This window comes from Narcine bancroftii, chromosome 1 (assembly GCF_036971445.1).
Source record: "Narcine bancroftii isolate sNarBan1 chromosome 1, sNarBan1.hap1, whole genome shotgun sequence".
NCBI classification, from domain to species: domain Eukaryota; kingdom Metazoa; phylum Chordata; class Chondrichthyes; order Torpediniformes; family Narcinidae; genus Narcine; species Narcine bancroftii.
The window spans coordinates 273,154,653-273,168,450 of record NC_091469.1 but is presented as its reverse complement, the minus strand read 5'-3'; the positions used below and the strand labels follow the sequence as shown (position 1 = coordinate 273,168,450).

Here is a 13,798-nt window from a genome sequence, read left to right as displayed (position 1 = left end):
AACCCCCGCGTCACCAGGTCCAGAAGCGCAACGAGGTGACAGCTTTGAGAAATCCATCACTGGTCGGACCTCATGCTTCCTTCTGCGAACGGAGCCACCTTTGACGCTGAGCGTCCCACCCCCTCCACTGTGGAGGTCGGGCAATGACTCGCTGCCAGGGTTCATCGTCCTGCCCGCCGGCGAATGAGTGACGTCATGCCCCGGCTGACATCACACCGGGCAGCAGAGCGATCAGTGGCGAGGGCGGGTGAGCAGTACGTTAAAGGATGTCCCCCCCTCGAAGAAGTGAGAGGTAGACCCCCCCCCCCCGCCCTCTCCCATCCCACGTATTCGGTGCTTTTTTTTAAATAGCCAAAATAAAGATAAAGTTTGGTTTGAAACTGGTGAGAGGAGTTGGCTGCACGATTTGTACCGCAGCAGGTACCCCGAGGAAGTGCGAGACCGTGGATCTATCAACGCCGTGGGCAGGGGTTCCAGATTTGTAAACCCCCCCCCCCGCCTTCGGCCAGTCTTCGCTCTCATCAATTTATGGTTGTGGGGATTCCCTGATGTTTTGAAGTTCTGGGAAGCGGGCGATTACATGGATGTGTCGGGGAGGAGTCGTTAGCTGATAGAGACATGGAAGTGGTTGACGAGACTGAAGCTTTGCAACGCTTCTTTGAAGGTAATCAAAAAGGGGGGGGGGGGGGGAAATCACTTGGGCTGGTTTACAGGAGATAGTGATCAGCGAGTTATTCTTGCCGAAAATGGCTGCGACCTCCGGGGAAACGAAAAGACCAAAGGGGGTGCAGATTCGGAGGTAGGACGACAGTTGTCCCGGCTGGAAAAGCTCCACCGTGCCTGGTTCAACTTTCGGGAACCCTTCCATTTGGCGCTGAATGCGGACTTGAGCAACTCGATAGAGGCGCAGCTTTGTGCTATTGGAGATGTCTTTTATAAAAATCTTAAAATGCACAGAACATGTAAATGCAAAGCCGGCTTGTGCACGATGGAGAGAGAGTTTCATTGTGATTATTTCTGCAACAAGGCGTGGAAATTGAGAAACAGACCGTTTTCAAGACCTGGGGTTTTTTCTTTCTTTGATATTGGGGGGCCGAAGTTAGGGTGGCCTGTCTTCACTCTCTCTCCCTAACCTTCTCGCCTCTGTTTCTTGTCTGATTGTGAGCAGAGTTCACTTTATAGCAGGAATTAAGTTTGAGGTTTGCACGTGTGTTTATTTCAATTAAGCTGCTTTGGGAGAGTGTGACTGCCCGCTTGTCCGAGCTGGTACAGAGAAAGCATATGACTGCGATTGTGAATCCCTGGCGCGGCCACACTAATCCCCCACCCCCCCTTCTAAATCTGCAACTCTCGGGGAGAGTTTCAAACTGCACGTTCACCGGCGGAGTTTGAGCTGGCAGCGAAAGGTCGATTAGTTTTAAAGTGGCAGTAGTTGAAAGGGAGAAAGAACATCGCAGACAGGTGATGAGCACAGTTTTACTTGTTTCAACTACGGAATGTTAAGCAATGTTTGATTAATTGGGCTGTGATTAATAGGTCAATTTTATTAAAACTAAATTAGAACTATTTCTCACAAGCACATTTCATAGCGGTATACAGAAAGGAACAAAAAAAAGGCTTTGTTGGGTGATTTTTCAAAGAAGTGTTTTCTAATTGTTAGGGGTCGTTTGGTTTGCTTCACGAAGTCATGAAAGGCACCTTAGGGACGTTTTGATTGTTGCAGGCCCTGCCTGAATCAGTGACCACCTGTGATCCCCTCCACAACCTCCCAGCAAACTGCTACTTCCATGATTTAACTGAAAGATTTCCGTTATGTCGTTCGTTTTCAGGCGCTTTACCTGTTGGAAATGTTTGGATGGGGCTGTAATGAATTCTTTTTCCTTTTGGGGACATTTAAAGGGATGGGATTGGGCAACATACTATCTGTGGATGACAAGTTCATGATGAATCAGTCGAAAATATGTTTTTAGATTGAGGAGGAAGAAACGAGCGAAGGAAGTGTGTGAAGCGCTGGAAAATTATGAAGGAGGGTTGCACATTTGGAAAATTGATACTTAGAAAATGTTCAGCTAATCGCGAAGATTACAGTGGCATCAACCAAAGGGAAGGAATGGCCGGGATGTTAAGGGGAGATAAGAGTTATGGATCTTGGGAAAATCTGAAAGAGAAGAACCAATGTGTCTATGCCGAACACGATGCCCAAATCACACATGATAGACACCCCCCCCCCTCCCCATACATGCATATTCATGGGCGATTACAATTACTAGAGCTTTTTCTCTAATGCAGATAAAACCAGTCCCTGTGGAACACACTTTTATTTGCCATTCTTCTCCGTTTCCTGGTAGTATATCCACATGGAAATTGTGGCTGCTAGATTTGTAGATGATTAATGAATGATGACAAGGTTTTTCAAACAATGACTTAAAAGTGGCTTCCACTATAATGGAGCCCACATTTTAAACTGGTGAGCAGTGTTGTCTATTCTGCACACTATTTTCCTTCATTAATATATTAAAATATACTGTTTATTATTGCGAGTCAATATTTTGAGAGAATACTGAAAACAAACTGAATTTCGTGAAGGTTTTTTGCTCTTGTTCTAATCTTTTGCTCCATGTCATTGTTTTGTTTCTTCATTCGTAAAAAGTTTTCTAAATTTTAAGCTTGTTTTGTTCTTTCCTTTCCAATGTCATCTCACTCCATCCCTCTCGTTGTTTGAAATACTTTCTCACTCTTGCTGATCATCTTCACACAGCTCACATATAAATTGTCAAATTCTTTCAGTCTTGTTCATGTATCTCAAATCTCCTCAGTTTCCCATTAATAAATAGCAACAGAATTAAGGTTGAATTGCCTGTTATGATGTGAACTATCAGGAGTGCATGGGTGGTCAGCCAAAGAGAAGATGCAGGAAAATGTTTTTGGATACTGTCATTATAATAGGCTGCCTGACTTGCTAAGTTCTTCCAACATTTTCTTTGCATTTGCTGAATCTCTTCTGCATCATTTTCTGTCTCCACATCCTTGCTATAGTGCAATGACCATAACAGCACACCATAATCTAAATGTAGCCTAACAAAAGTTTTATACAGCTACATACAACTTGGCGATTAAGCCAAGCACTTTTACAATCATAACCATTTGTGTTAGCTCTTTCAGGGAGCAATAATCTTGTAACCCAAGATTTCCCTGTATATAGTATTACTATAAAATTCCCTCTTACATTTAACCTTAAATGCATTATTGATCTAGCTGAAGTAATACAAATATTTTTAGTTTTCATTTTAATATCAAATTATTCAGATAGGCCAATCAGTTAAGAAAGCCTTATCTGCAGGATCCCATTTGTTTTAAAATGTGTATTCAGACCTCTGTACAAGTACAACACTTGCTTTTAAAAGAGGAATTAAGACTTTTAACTGTTCTAAACTTTGTTTAAGCATTCAGAACTTTTTTCAGCTCCTACCATCAAGGTAACTTTTGAAAATGAGCAGCTGACTTTAAGAATATAAGCAGGTTGAGTGAAGACAAGTTTATAAATGATTTTACTGTTAAGGGGCTGAGTATTACTTTTGCACAGTTGTGAAATTGGAGGCCAATCCTGTTTTTACTTCGCTGTGTTTGTAAATGAATGTTTTGCAAAAAAAAATCTGAAGCTGAGATCATCATGGAATATTCTAAAAACATTAAGTTTTCTGATGATCTTGTTGTTTTGTTTGGGGGAAAACTACCGATAGATCAGAGGCTATGGAATCAATTATAAAGGAAATTTGCAACACAGGTCATTTCTTCCCCATCATAACTGTGCCACTTGAGGTTTGCACGTGTGTTTATTTCAATTAATCTGCTTTGGGAGAGTGTGACTGCCCACTTGTCCGAGCTGGTACAGAGAAAGCATATGACTGCAATTGTGAATCCCTGGCTTCATCTCTCCATCCAACACCGTCCCACAAGCAGGCAGTGAATCTCCAGACCCCAACCATTCTCTGGGTGAAAATAGGGTTCTCATCACCTTCCCTCTAATTTTTCAAATTAATAACACTTCTGCTAACAAAGATGGGTTCTCCCTATCTGTGGGGGCCCCTTTTTCTTTAGCCTCCAGCATGATAAAGAAAGGAATCCTTGCTTACCAATCTTACTAATAGCTGTAATTTCCAGACCTGGCAACATCCCTATACATATTCTCTGAAGTCTCCTGTTTTCTTTCTGAAATATTTTTGCTGAGTTTTACAAAAACCAGGTATACTAATGATCTCAAATCATATTCAATTGTAAATTAGAAGCAGAACCATAATTATTACATAATGTATTTTGTTCAGGACATCAAATTCTATAATTAACCAATTAAATAATAACTATGTCCAAAAATAATATTGAATACAAAAATTGTAAAATACTAAACATAAAATTCCCTTACATAAGATATTTTGTACTTCTCTAATGTGCTCATGTTGTTCTGTGATATGATCTGTAGTTAAACCCCCTTTTATTTATTAGTCTTAATAATAAAAAGGATTTTTTTATCCCTACTAATCTACCCCTCCCTCTAAACAAGGTTATCTGTATACATTGTAAATATGAATCAAATAACAGCCACCAGACAGGGAATCCCTGAGCATCCACCACTTAAATCCTCAGATTATGATAACAATCCATGAATGGGCCCCACATTTTATCGAGTTCAGACTTTGCATCTTTAATATTACATCGAATTTTTTTCCAAACTTAAATAAGACGTGATATCATGAAACCATTGAATGTGAGAGGGTGAAACAGTATCTTTCCACTTCATCAAAATTGCTCATCTGGCTATCAACAAAGCAAAATCTAGGATGCTCTTCTGGGTTGAGGACAGATTCTATTCTAGAGAAAAACCAAATAAAGCAGGATTTAGGGTACAGATTTTAGAAAGTATTATTGTCGGCACAAGCCAGGTTTCTTTCATCTTTCTTTGAGGAAGGCAGCCCTCTCTCTTAGATTCAAATAGGATTATACTCAATGAAAGATTGAGGGGGCAGTGAAAGGTTTTATTTATGTGGAGTGTTAAATCGATAACAAAATAGATGGATAATCCAATATTAATACAGATGATTAGAGTATGGCAAGAAATCATTGAGTGTATTGGGGGAAAAAGCAGGGATATCATTAAGTGCACCATTATATAAAGAATGTGTTGTTGCCTATGAATATAGGTAACAGAATATTAAACTTCTTGTATGACCAAGGAATAAGATACATTGAAGACTGCTTTGCAGAGGGGTCTCTTGATCAACTAAAACAGAAATATGGAGTAGCTAATGGAACTTTCTTCCGTTTTCTCCAGCTAAGATGATTCTTGAGAGAAAGATGGGGGCTAAAGTTGGTCCAACCTGAAATTAGTGAAAAGGAGTGAATGATTGGGCTGGGGAATACACCCAAATTTACAACAGATATGTACTATGCTGTCCAGAGTGAAAGTGTAAAACTAAGTTTACAGAGGTCGAGAGGAGTCGACTTGGATGACAAATATCAGAAAGATGTTGGCTTGATTGGTGTTTGGATAGTATGACCAATTATAAATGCAAGATGTGGATTGGTTCAGTATAACTTCCTACACCAATTAGATCTTGTGCCACAGAAGCTACATAGGCCAAAATCTGAAATATCGGAATGCCTTTTAGATGTGGGATTGAAACAGGAACCATGTGGTTTTTACATGCTGCATGGTCATGTGTGAAAGTGAGGCCTTTTTGGCAGGATATTGTGGAAATATTAACAAGGATAATGGGTGGCCTTCACGGATGACCCAGAGCTTTATCCTTTGGGCAATTTTATTGACATAAGTAATGAGTTAATTAAATTCCAAATTTATTTTGTCAAAGTAGCTTTGGCAGTGGCTAAGAAGTGTATTGCAATTACTTGGAAGTCCAACTCTCCCATACTCATAGCACGATGTACTGCAGAGATGAATAGTTGTATACCTATGGAGAGAATTACGTACAATCTAAAACAAGTATGACATATTTGTCAAGATATGGCAGACATATTTGGACCATATAGGGGTCCAGTTATAATAATGATAATAACAGATGCTGTTACAATAGAAACAAATGAGACTTTCCTGCATAGATTTTTTATGGATATTATGTGTGAGCTCTGATGGTGTGTGGATTTATATTAGGGGGGGTGGTGAAAGGAGGTGTTATTCTTTGATTTTATTTTTGTATGGAAAAAGTTTAATATATTGTGATATTAAAGATTTTACTATGTACATTTATATTTTAAAAAGTGAAAAATAAAATATTTTTTAAAAATCATAGAACATTTTTGGAAAGTTATTTTCCAAACTTTATATCCCAAAACACATGCATCAATGAAGTTTCAAAAATTTTACTTAGCAGGATTTTAAAAATGAGATAATTTAACTTTAGACATATGTATTCTATGCGTCATCTTAAATTGCAACATTGTCATGCACAAAATTGGGACTCGTTGATCAAATTAAGAGTTGTGTCCCAATCCTTGTTCGAGAATGCTCTATTCAAATCACTCTTCCAATTGATTTTAATCTTGGCCATTGAGGCCATTCTTAAATCTGAAGTCACCTCAATATAAATATTTAGTTTCTGTAATGTGTTATTCAAGTTGTTGTCTAATTAATTCTTTGCAGTTCCAACATGCCCTTCCTGCTTTTTTTTTCTAATAAAAAGGAAGCATCCCACAAGCTCTTCAACCTTCATAATGAACGATTCTTCTACCTTTGAGGGACTCTCAATATTCACTTAAAGACCTTTATTTGTGCATCCATATTGGCTAATAGCTTCTCATTTGTTGTATATTCCCTTGTCTTCTTACACCTTTCCAAACCTCACTCACATCTTTTCGAGATTAAATTCTGTATCCAGTTTTTCTGCTCAACAGTTTAATCGCTTCCTGGAGTCTAAACAATTCCTCTCATTATCAGTCTTCATATTGCCTGTAAACCTCTTTAACGTGCCCTACAAATTTTAATCTGAACCGTTCTCCTGGAACTCATTTAATTGTTTTTTTTAGATTTTAGACGTACAGTTTGGTAACTAGCCCTTTTGATTTATGAGCCCATGCCACCAAATTACACTCAATTGACCTACAATGTCTGGTACATTTCGAAAGGTGGGAAGAAACCAGAGCCCATGGGGAAAACCCATGCAGATACGAGGAGAACATAAAACTCCTTACACATGGATTTGAACCTCATCACTGGCACTGCAACAACATTGCACTAACTGTGATGCCCATTTCAAGATTTAATGTGTTGTCATGTAATAAAAACAGTGTAATATTGCACAAAATTGCTTTTGTCTGCTCTAGAGAGACAGATTTTCCATCGGCAGAAATTGCCTAAAGTATCTCTTACAGTAGGAGAAAGAGAAACAAAAGAGAGATCTCTCCTAGAGTCACTGAGTGTCCATGGATTCACTTTCAGTGCTCCTGCAGCCACACAGAGTCTAGACTAAACCAGTGGCATCCTGAGCTCTAGATTAGAACTTGTGAAACCATTAGGAACCCTTCCAACACCCTCGACACTCTCTCGAACCCCTTCAGCCAGTTTCGAGCCAGTCTCCAGCAGTCTTCACCCTGGTGTGCCCCTTAACCACAGTCTCCAGCAGCCTACAGACTATGTGGGTTCTTCAGCCTCAGAATCCCTCACTGGTCCATTGCCATGATCACCATTCCATGGATCGTCTCCTCTGCTTCTCCTCAGATTGGGGGGGGGGAGGGAAAGAGTGTTCTCCCTGTTTTCTGGTGCCCTGCGCTGGTGATCTGCTTCCCAGGAGTCTGAAACCCCGCGTGGCTTCTGCCGACTGCAGGCACCACTATCTTGGGTCTAGACCTCACAGTCATGGGATTTTAAATAAAACTGCCAATGGCTCCTTTATCGGGCCATTCAAAGCCTGTATAGACCTGAAGGCAGTTAAACTGGGCAGTTGGACCCCGTGGGAGTGTGGTGTCTCTGTGGTCCACACCTGTGGCAGTGTTGCCATTTCCCTTGGAACCTTGTTTTAACTCAAAAGCACCTGTTAATCATTACTCTTCTTGCTAATGAACCAATTTTTCATTCAATTTGATAAATTCCCGTGCATCCAATGGTATTTGCTCCCCCCACCCCCAATCATAACAGATATACTGTATGGTGGAAATGTGTGGTGACTGGCTGCATCACAGCCTGTTATGGTGACACCAATATGCCTGAAAGTAACGCCCTGCTAATGGTAGTGGACACAGCCCAGGACATCACAGGCAACCCCCCCCCCCCACCCCATCGGAGAATACCTATAGAGAACACTGATGTTAAGGATCCAGACCACCCAGGCATACTCTGATCTCATTGCGACATCAGGGAAGAGCTATAGGTGTCATTCCTTGTACCAGGAACAGCTGCTACCCCTCCACCATCAGACTCCTCAACAACAAACTCAATCAGAGACTCATTTAAGGACTCTTTAGCACTTTATTAAGCTTTTTTCTCTCTGTATTGCAGTCAGTTAGTTTACATTTCTTTAGATTCAGATTTTGGATTTAGATTTCGGATTTATTTTCAGTGTAAAATCATGACATCCTGAAATTCATTTTTCTGCAGGCAAGGCAAAATGACCACTTTATGATAGTGCAAAACGATTGTACACAGCGTATGGAATATAAACAAATAAAGACTAAACAGATAATGAATGTAAACAAACTGGACAATACTGAGAGAGTGAAAGAAAATCAATTAAGTGCACAAGTAGGACTCCCTAAATGAGCCCCTGATTAAGTTTGTTGTTGAGGATTCTGATGGTGGAGGGGGAGCCGTTGTTCCTGAACCTGGTGGTGTGAGTGTTGTGGCACCTACACCTCTTTCCTGATGGTAGCAGTGAGAACAGTGTGTGTACTGGGTGGTGTGGATCCTTGATGATTGCTGCTGCTCTGACACCAGCGTACCCTATAGATGTTCTTGACAGTGGGGAGGGTTTTGCCTGTGAAGCCCTGGGCTGTGTCCACTATGTTTTGTGGGGGGTGGGGTTTACACTCAGGGATATTGGTGTTCCCATACCAGACTGTGATGCAGCTGATCAGCACCCTTTCCACCTCACTGTAGAAATTTGCCAGGGTTTATGATATCATACCAAACTCCTGAGGAAGTAGAGGTGCTGATGTGCTTTCTTTATGATGCCTTTAGTATGTTGGGTCCAGGAAAGATCCTCTGAGATAGTGACTCCCAAGAACTTAAATTTGCTTATCCTCTCCACCTCTGATCTGCCAGTAATCCCTGATTGTATACCTCTGGGTTTCCCTTCCTGAAGTCAACAATCAGCTCCTTAGTTTTGGTGACATTGAGTGCACCATTCAGCCAAGTTCTCCATTTCCTTCCTGTATGCTGACTTGTCCCCTTCCTTTATACAACCCGCTACCGTGGTATTGTCGGTATGCATACATGTTTACATGTATACTTCTTGAATATAATTTTTTTTGTACTACCAGTAAGTAGTAATTCTGACTGGCCTGCAGGGTAAAGAATCTCAGGGTTGTATGTGTTGTTATGTATGTACTCTGAAAATAAATTTGAACTTTGAACATTATTAATGACCCTCCAATTCTCTGGTACTGCTCCTTGTCTGGGATCTAAAAATTCTTGGCTGAGTCCATACAACTTATTCCCTTGCTTTATAAACTTTGTTAAAGAGGTTGATCTGGAGAGAATTGGAAAATGTTATTTGCATTAACAATCATTAAAACCTGAGAGATGTCAGGTTGAACCCTAAGTAAGCATTGAATTATCTGCTAATTTTCTCAGAGTGGCGAGATATTTGATGCCATTGGCCTCAGTACAGACAGGCTAATGGGGAAAATCTTGAACCCCCACAAATTCTATCTCTTAATTCCTGCAGTAAAGTATATGTATGAATGTTGGATTAAGATCAGGAGCAGGCACGGACCTACCTAAGGCCCAAAAGAGAAAATGCATTCAGATGGCAGAAACTGAAATGGGATAAAGAATAAGCATGAAAATTGATAATTTGTTCATGATCTATTCTCACTTATACACAGACCAAGAGGTAGCGCAGTCCAGAATGGCTTTTGCAGACGACCCCTTCAGACATTACATAACAGGTCAGCATATATACCTTAACACTGTTTATCCTGTTCAACAAATGTTTCATTTAAAATAAAAACTAAGCTTGCTGATACAAAATGGGCCCCTCAGCATCAAACCATTGGGCTTCACATGCAAGATATGCATGCACGTTCGCGAATTGATTTCTGATGCTGACTGACCTACTTTGTATTTTTGCTGCCTCTAATGTTTTATGTCAATTGGAGGTGTTTTGTAGCCTGTAAAACTTTTATAGGGTGAATTTATTTTATGGACTTCCTCACTAAATTAATCATTGTGTACAAAGTACAAAGCACTGGTCAAACTATTGTTTTTTTCCAGGGTCCCTCTTCCCCACAAAGATGTAACCTTTGAAAACTGTACCAGTAATGAATTATACCAGGCATTTGAAAAGACCATTCAATGGCATGTCTCTGCAATTTGAAAAGCAGTGGTGCTCAAAATATCTGATCAGAGCCTGAATCTAGTGCTTGTAAAAGGCCCACTGATTAAAATTCTATCTTATTCTTGATCATAAAATTCCAAGTTTTATCTGTTGTCTATCCTAAATTAACACATTTGAAGTGTGCAAGAATTACAATAGTTCATTACTTTAGGAATATGGAGCGGGAGATGTGTAATGACTCTTAGAGTGGATGCAATAATTTTTTTTTAAAGAGAGTAAACACAGATGAGTACCAGTTGGTTCAGTGGTGATCTCCAGGATGTTGATGGTGGGAGATGCAGCAATAATAATGCTATTGAATATCAGAAGTGGGTGGTTAAGCACACTGCCTGGCACTTTTTAATGGCACATCATTCATGACAGAATGATCTCCAGGTCTTCCTGCATGTAGGTATGGATTATTTCATTTTGTGAGCAGTTGCTTGAAAAATAAATTAAATGTTGTGTAATAATCACACATTTCTATTTCTGACTTTCTTAAGGGGAGCTATCTTATTAAAAGGTGGTTGGGCCTCAAATACTAGTCTTTGGAATTTCTGATTTGATATCCTGGAACAAAGTTGATTGAATTATGACAACCATAACTTTCTTCCTTTTTGTAAGGTATAACTCCAATCATTGGAATATTTTTCTCTCTTTATGCACAAACTTAAATTTTACCAGGGTCCCCAGTGAGTGATCAATATCCTGTGTGCGAGGTGCTGAGCCATTGGGATTTCCAAATAGTCAAAGAGTAAAACATGTTATACGCCGACTATTATACACCCATTCCAGCATCAATCTAAACCTTCCCAAGGTCACAGCCTGTAACTCTCAATTTTTCTTACACCCTGTCATAAGTCTTTTAAATGCCTCCATCAGTGCTGGATTAAGGTATTGCGGGGTGTGTAGCATTTATTTTAAAATGGCCCTAAATTGTGCCGGCTGGCGCATATGCGGTCCTATATAGTGCTGGCCAGCGTGTGTGCAGTGAGGGGGAAGTGTGACAGCAGTGCACGAAGTGCCGGCTAGCACATGCATAATGAAGGGGAAGCATGACTGTAGTGTTTCTACCCCACACCCCTTTTCCTGATGCTGACCCTGCAGGTCCGTTTTGGTAAGTTTGAAATAGCCTTAATTATTCTTAACAAAACGATGCTAGCTTTCTCAGATCACTATATATTCAGTGTGGTATCTCATAGCCGCTGCACAAAGATGAAAACGAAAATGTTTATTATAATAATGTTTATTATAATAAACGCACATAAACGCAGAGGCTGTTGAAAATCCGAGCCCTGTAGCATCTGCTACTTTCACTACTATGATAATTCGGCCTTGTCTATTATACTGTCCACCCCTCTCTGTGTGTGGTGGGGGGTGGGGTGGGGGGGGCGGGGAATGCCTCTGATGTCTCCTCAACTTTTATCTGCTCACATTAAACAGATGCCTTCTAGAATTGGCCATTCCCATCCTAGGAAAAAGCCTATCTATGGCTCTTATAATCTTATACACATCCATTAAGTTGCCTCTCATCCACAGTCACTTCAAAGAGAAAAGTCCTAGCTCGCTCAACCTTTCTTCATTAGACATGTTCTCCAATCCTAGCATCATCATGGTAAATTTCCTCTCCAAATTTACCCTCTCCAAAACTTTCACATCCTTCCTATAATGAGGCAGCCTGAAATTAACATTTTAGTCTAAGAGTGCTCTAACCAGAGTTTTATAGAAATGCAATATTACCTTGCGACTCTTGAACACAATCCCTTGACTGAGGAATGCCAAGACACCGTACGGCTTCTTAGCCATCCCATCAACTTGAGCAGCAACTTTGAGGGATTTATGGATTCCAAATCTGAGTTCCTCTATTTTGTCTGCACAATCCTGCCATCGTACTCCGCTTTCAAGTTCAATCTTCCAAAGTGTATCACCTTGCACTTTACTGGATTGAACTCCATTTGTCACTTCTCTGCCCAACTCTGCATCTAGTCCATATCCCCTTGTAACCTCTGACAATCTTCTGAACTATCAACAACACCCCCAAACCTTCATGACATTTACAGACTTACTAACTCACCCTTCCACTTCTGCGTCAAAGTCATTTATAAAAACCACAAAGAGGAGGAGTCCAAGAACAGATCCCTACATATCACCACCTGTTACCAACATCCAAGCGGAATACACCCCATCTACTTTTACCTGTGGAAGCCAATTCTGAATCTGTGCAGCCAAGTTTCCATTGGTATTTCATATGATAAAGCAGACAGCCGATACAATCCAGAGTTCAGAAGAATGTGATGTGATCTCATTGAAATATACAGAACTTGTGCAGGGCTTGACAGGGTAAATACAGGGATATTATTTCCCCAGACGAAGCTTTCTGGAACCAGAGATCATAGTATCAAAATATTCAGGACAGATATGAGAAGATGTTTCTTCATTCAAAGGTTTACGAACCTTTGGATTTCTCTACACAAGAGGGGCGTGGAAGTTCATTTAAGGTAAAAAAAAAATGTAGGAGTTCAGGGAATCGGGGGTATTGAGTCAAACAGGAAAACAGTGCAGAGGTTAAAGGGCCAAATAATGTATTCCTGCTCTTTCTTGTGTTTGCATGTTTTCCTTTTAACTGCAGTTCTCGCCACTTGTCTCCATGTATCTCTCTACAAATGCATGAATGGGTGCTGCTTGTCCCATCTGCTTCAATTATGATGGACAATTCTTACTCTGTTTATCAAGAATTATCTCCATTTATTCACAAGAGTTTGCAGTATCCCTGTGGGTTTGTGTAAATGACCCACATATGCTCCACTATGTAAGCATGCTGTACCTCCGTCTGTCTATCTTCATCTGTGTCATTTTGTAACTGGAGCAAAAAACAAATGGCTGGAGGAATTTGGGTAAGTTGAGCAGGCATCCAAGGGAGGTGGTGAGGAAGGAATTGTTCATATTTTGAGCAAGATCCTACATCAGTGCTGACATCGGGACCCTCTGTGTCTTTAATTGGTGACTTGTTTAGTCAGGAATGCTACTTCTATATTTTGTAATTAAGTATCCCAGATAAGAAAACGGGGCCTGATCAGGAGCAATTTAGAATAAACTAACTGGAACAGTTCCTGGGATGATGGCAACAGAAAAGTTTTAAGTCCGTTTCTGTCCTCTTTTCCACGTGTATGTTAATGTCTGCTGTATCTGCTGTATACAAAGCATTGTAAATGTGTGTGATTAGTAGTTTTATGATATAAGCATAAAGACATAAAATT

The 13,798-nt window shown here is 40.3% G+C and overlaps 1 protein-coding gene across 7 annotated transcripts in view; it reads left to right on the top strand.

The window, feature by feature from the left end:
• Positions 1–215: 215 nt before the first annotated feature.
• The window catches only part of myrf (myelin regulatory factor), a 269,264-nt gene continuing 255,681 nt past the window's right edge, over positions 216–13,798 (top strand). For 5 of the 7 annotated variants that reach the window (XM_069899342.1, XM_069899366.1, XM_069899335.1 and 2 more), the window contains exons 1-2: positions 300–664; positions 10,051–10,113. In XM_069899342.1, the coding sequence (XP_069755443.1) occupies positions 619–664; positions 10,051–10,113 (109 nt within the window). In that variant the 5' untranslated portion in view covers positions 300–618. The other 2 variants (XM_069899350.1, XM_069899359.1) reach the window with 2 other exon arrangements.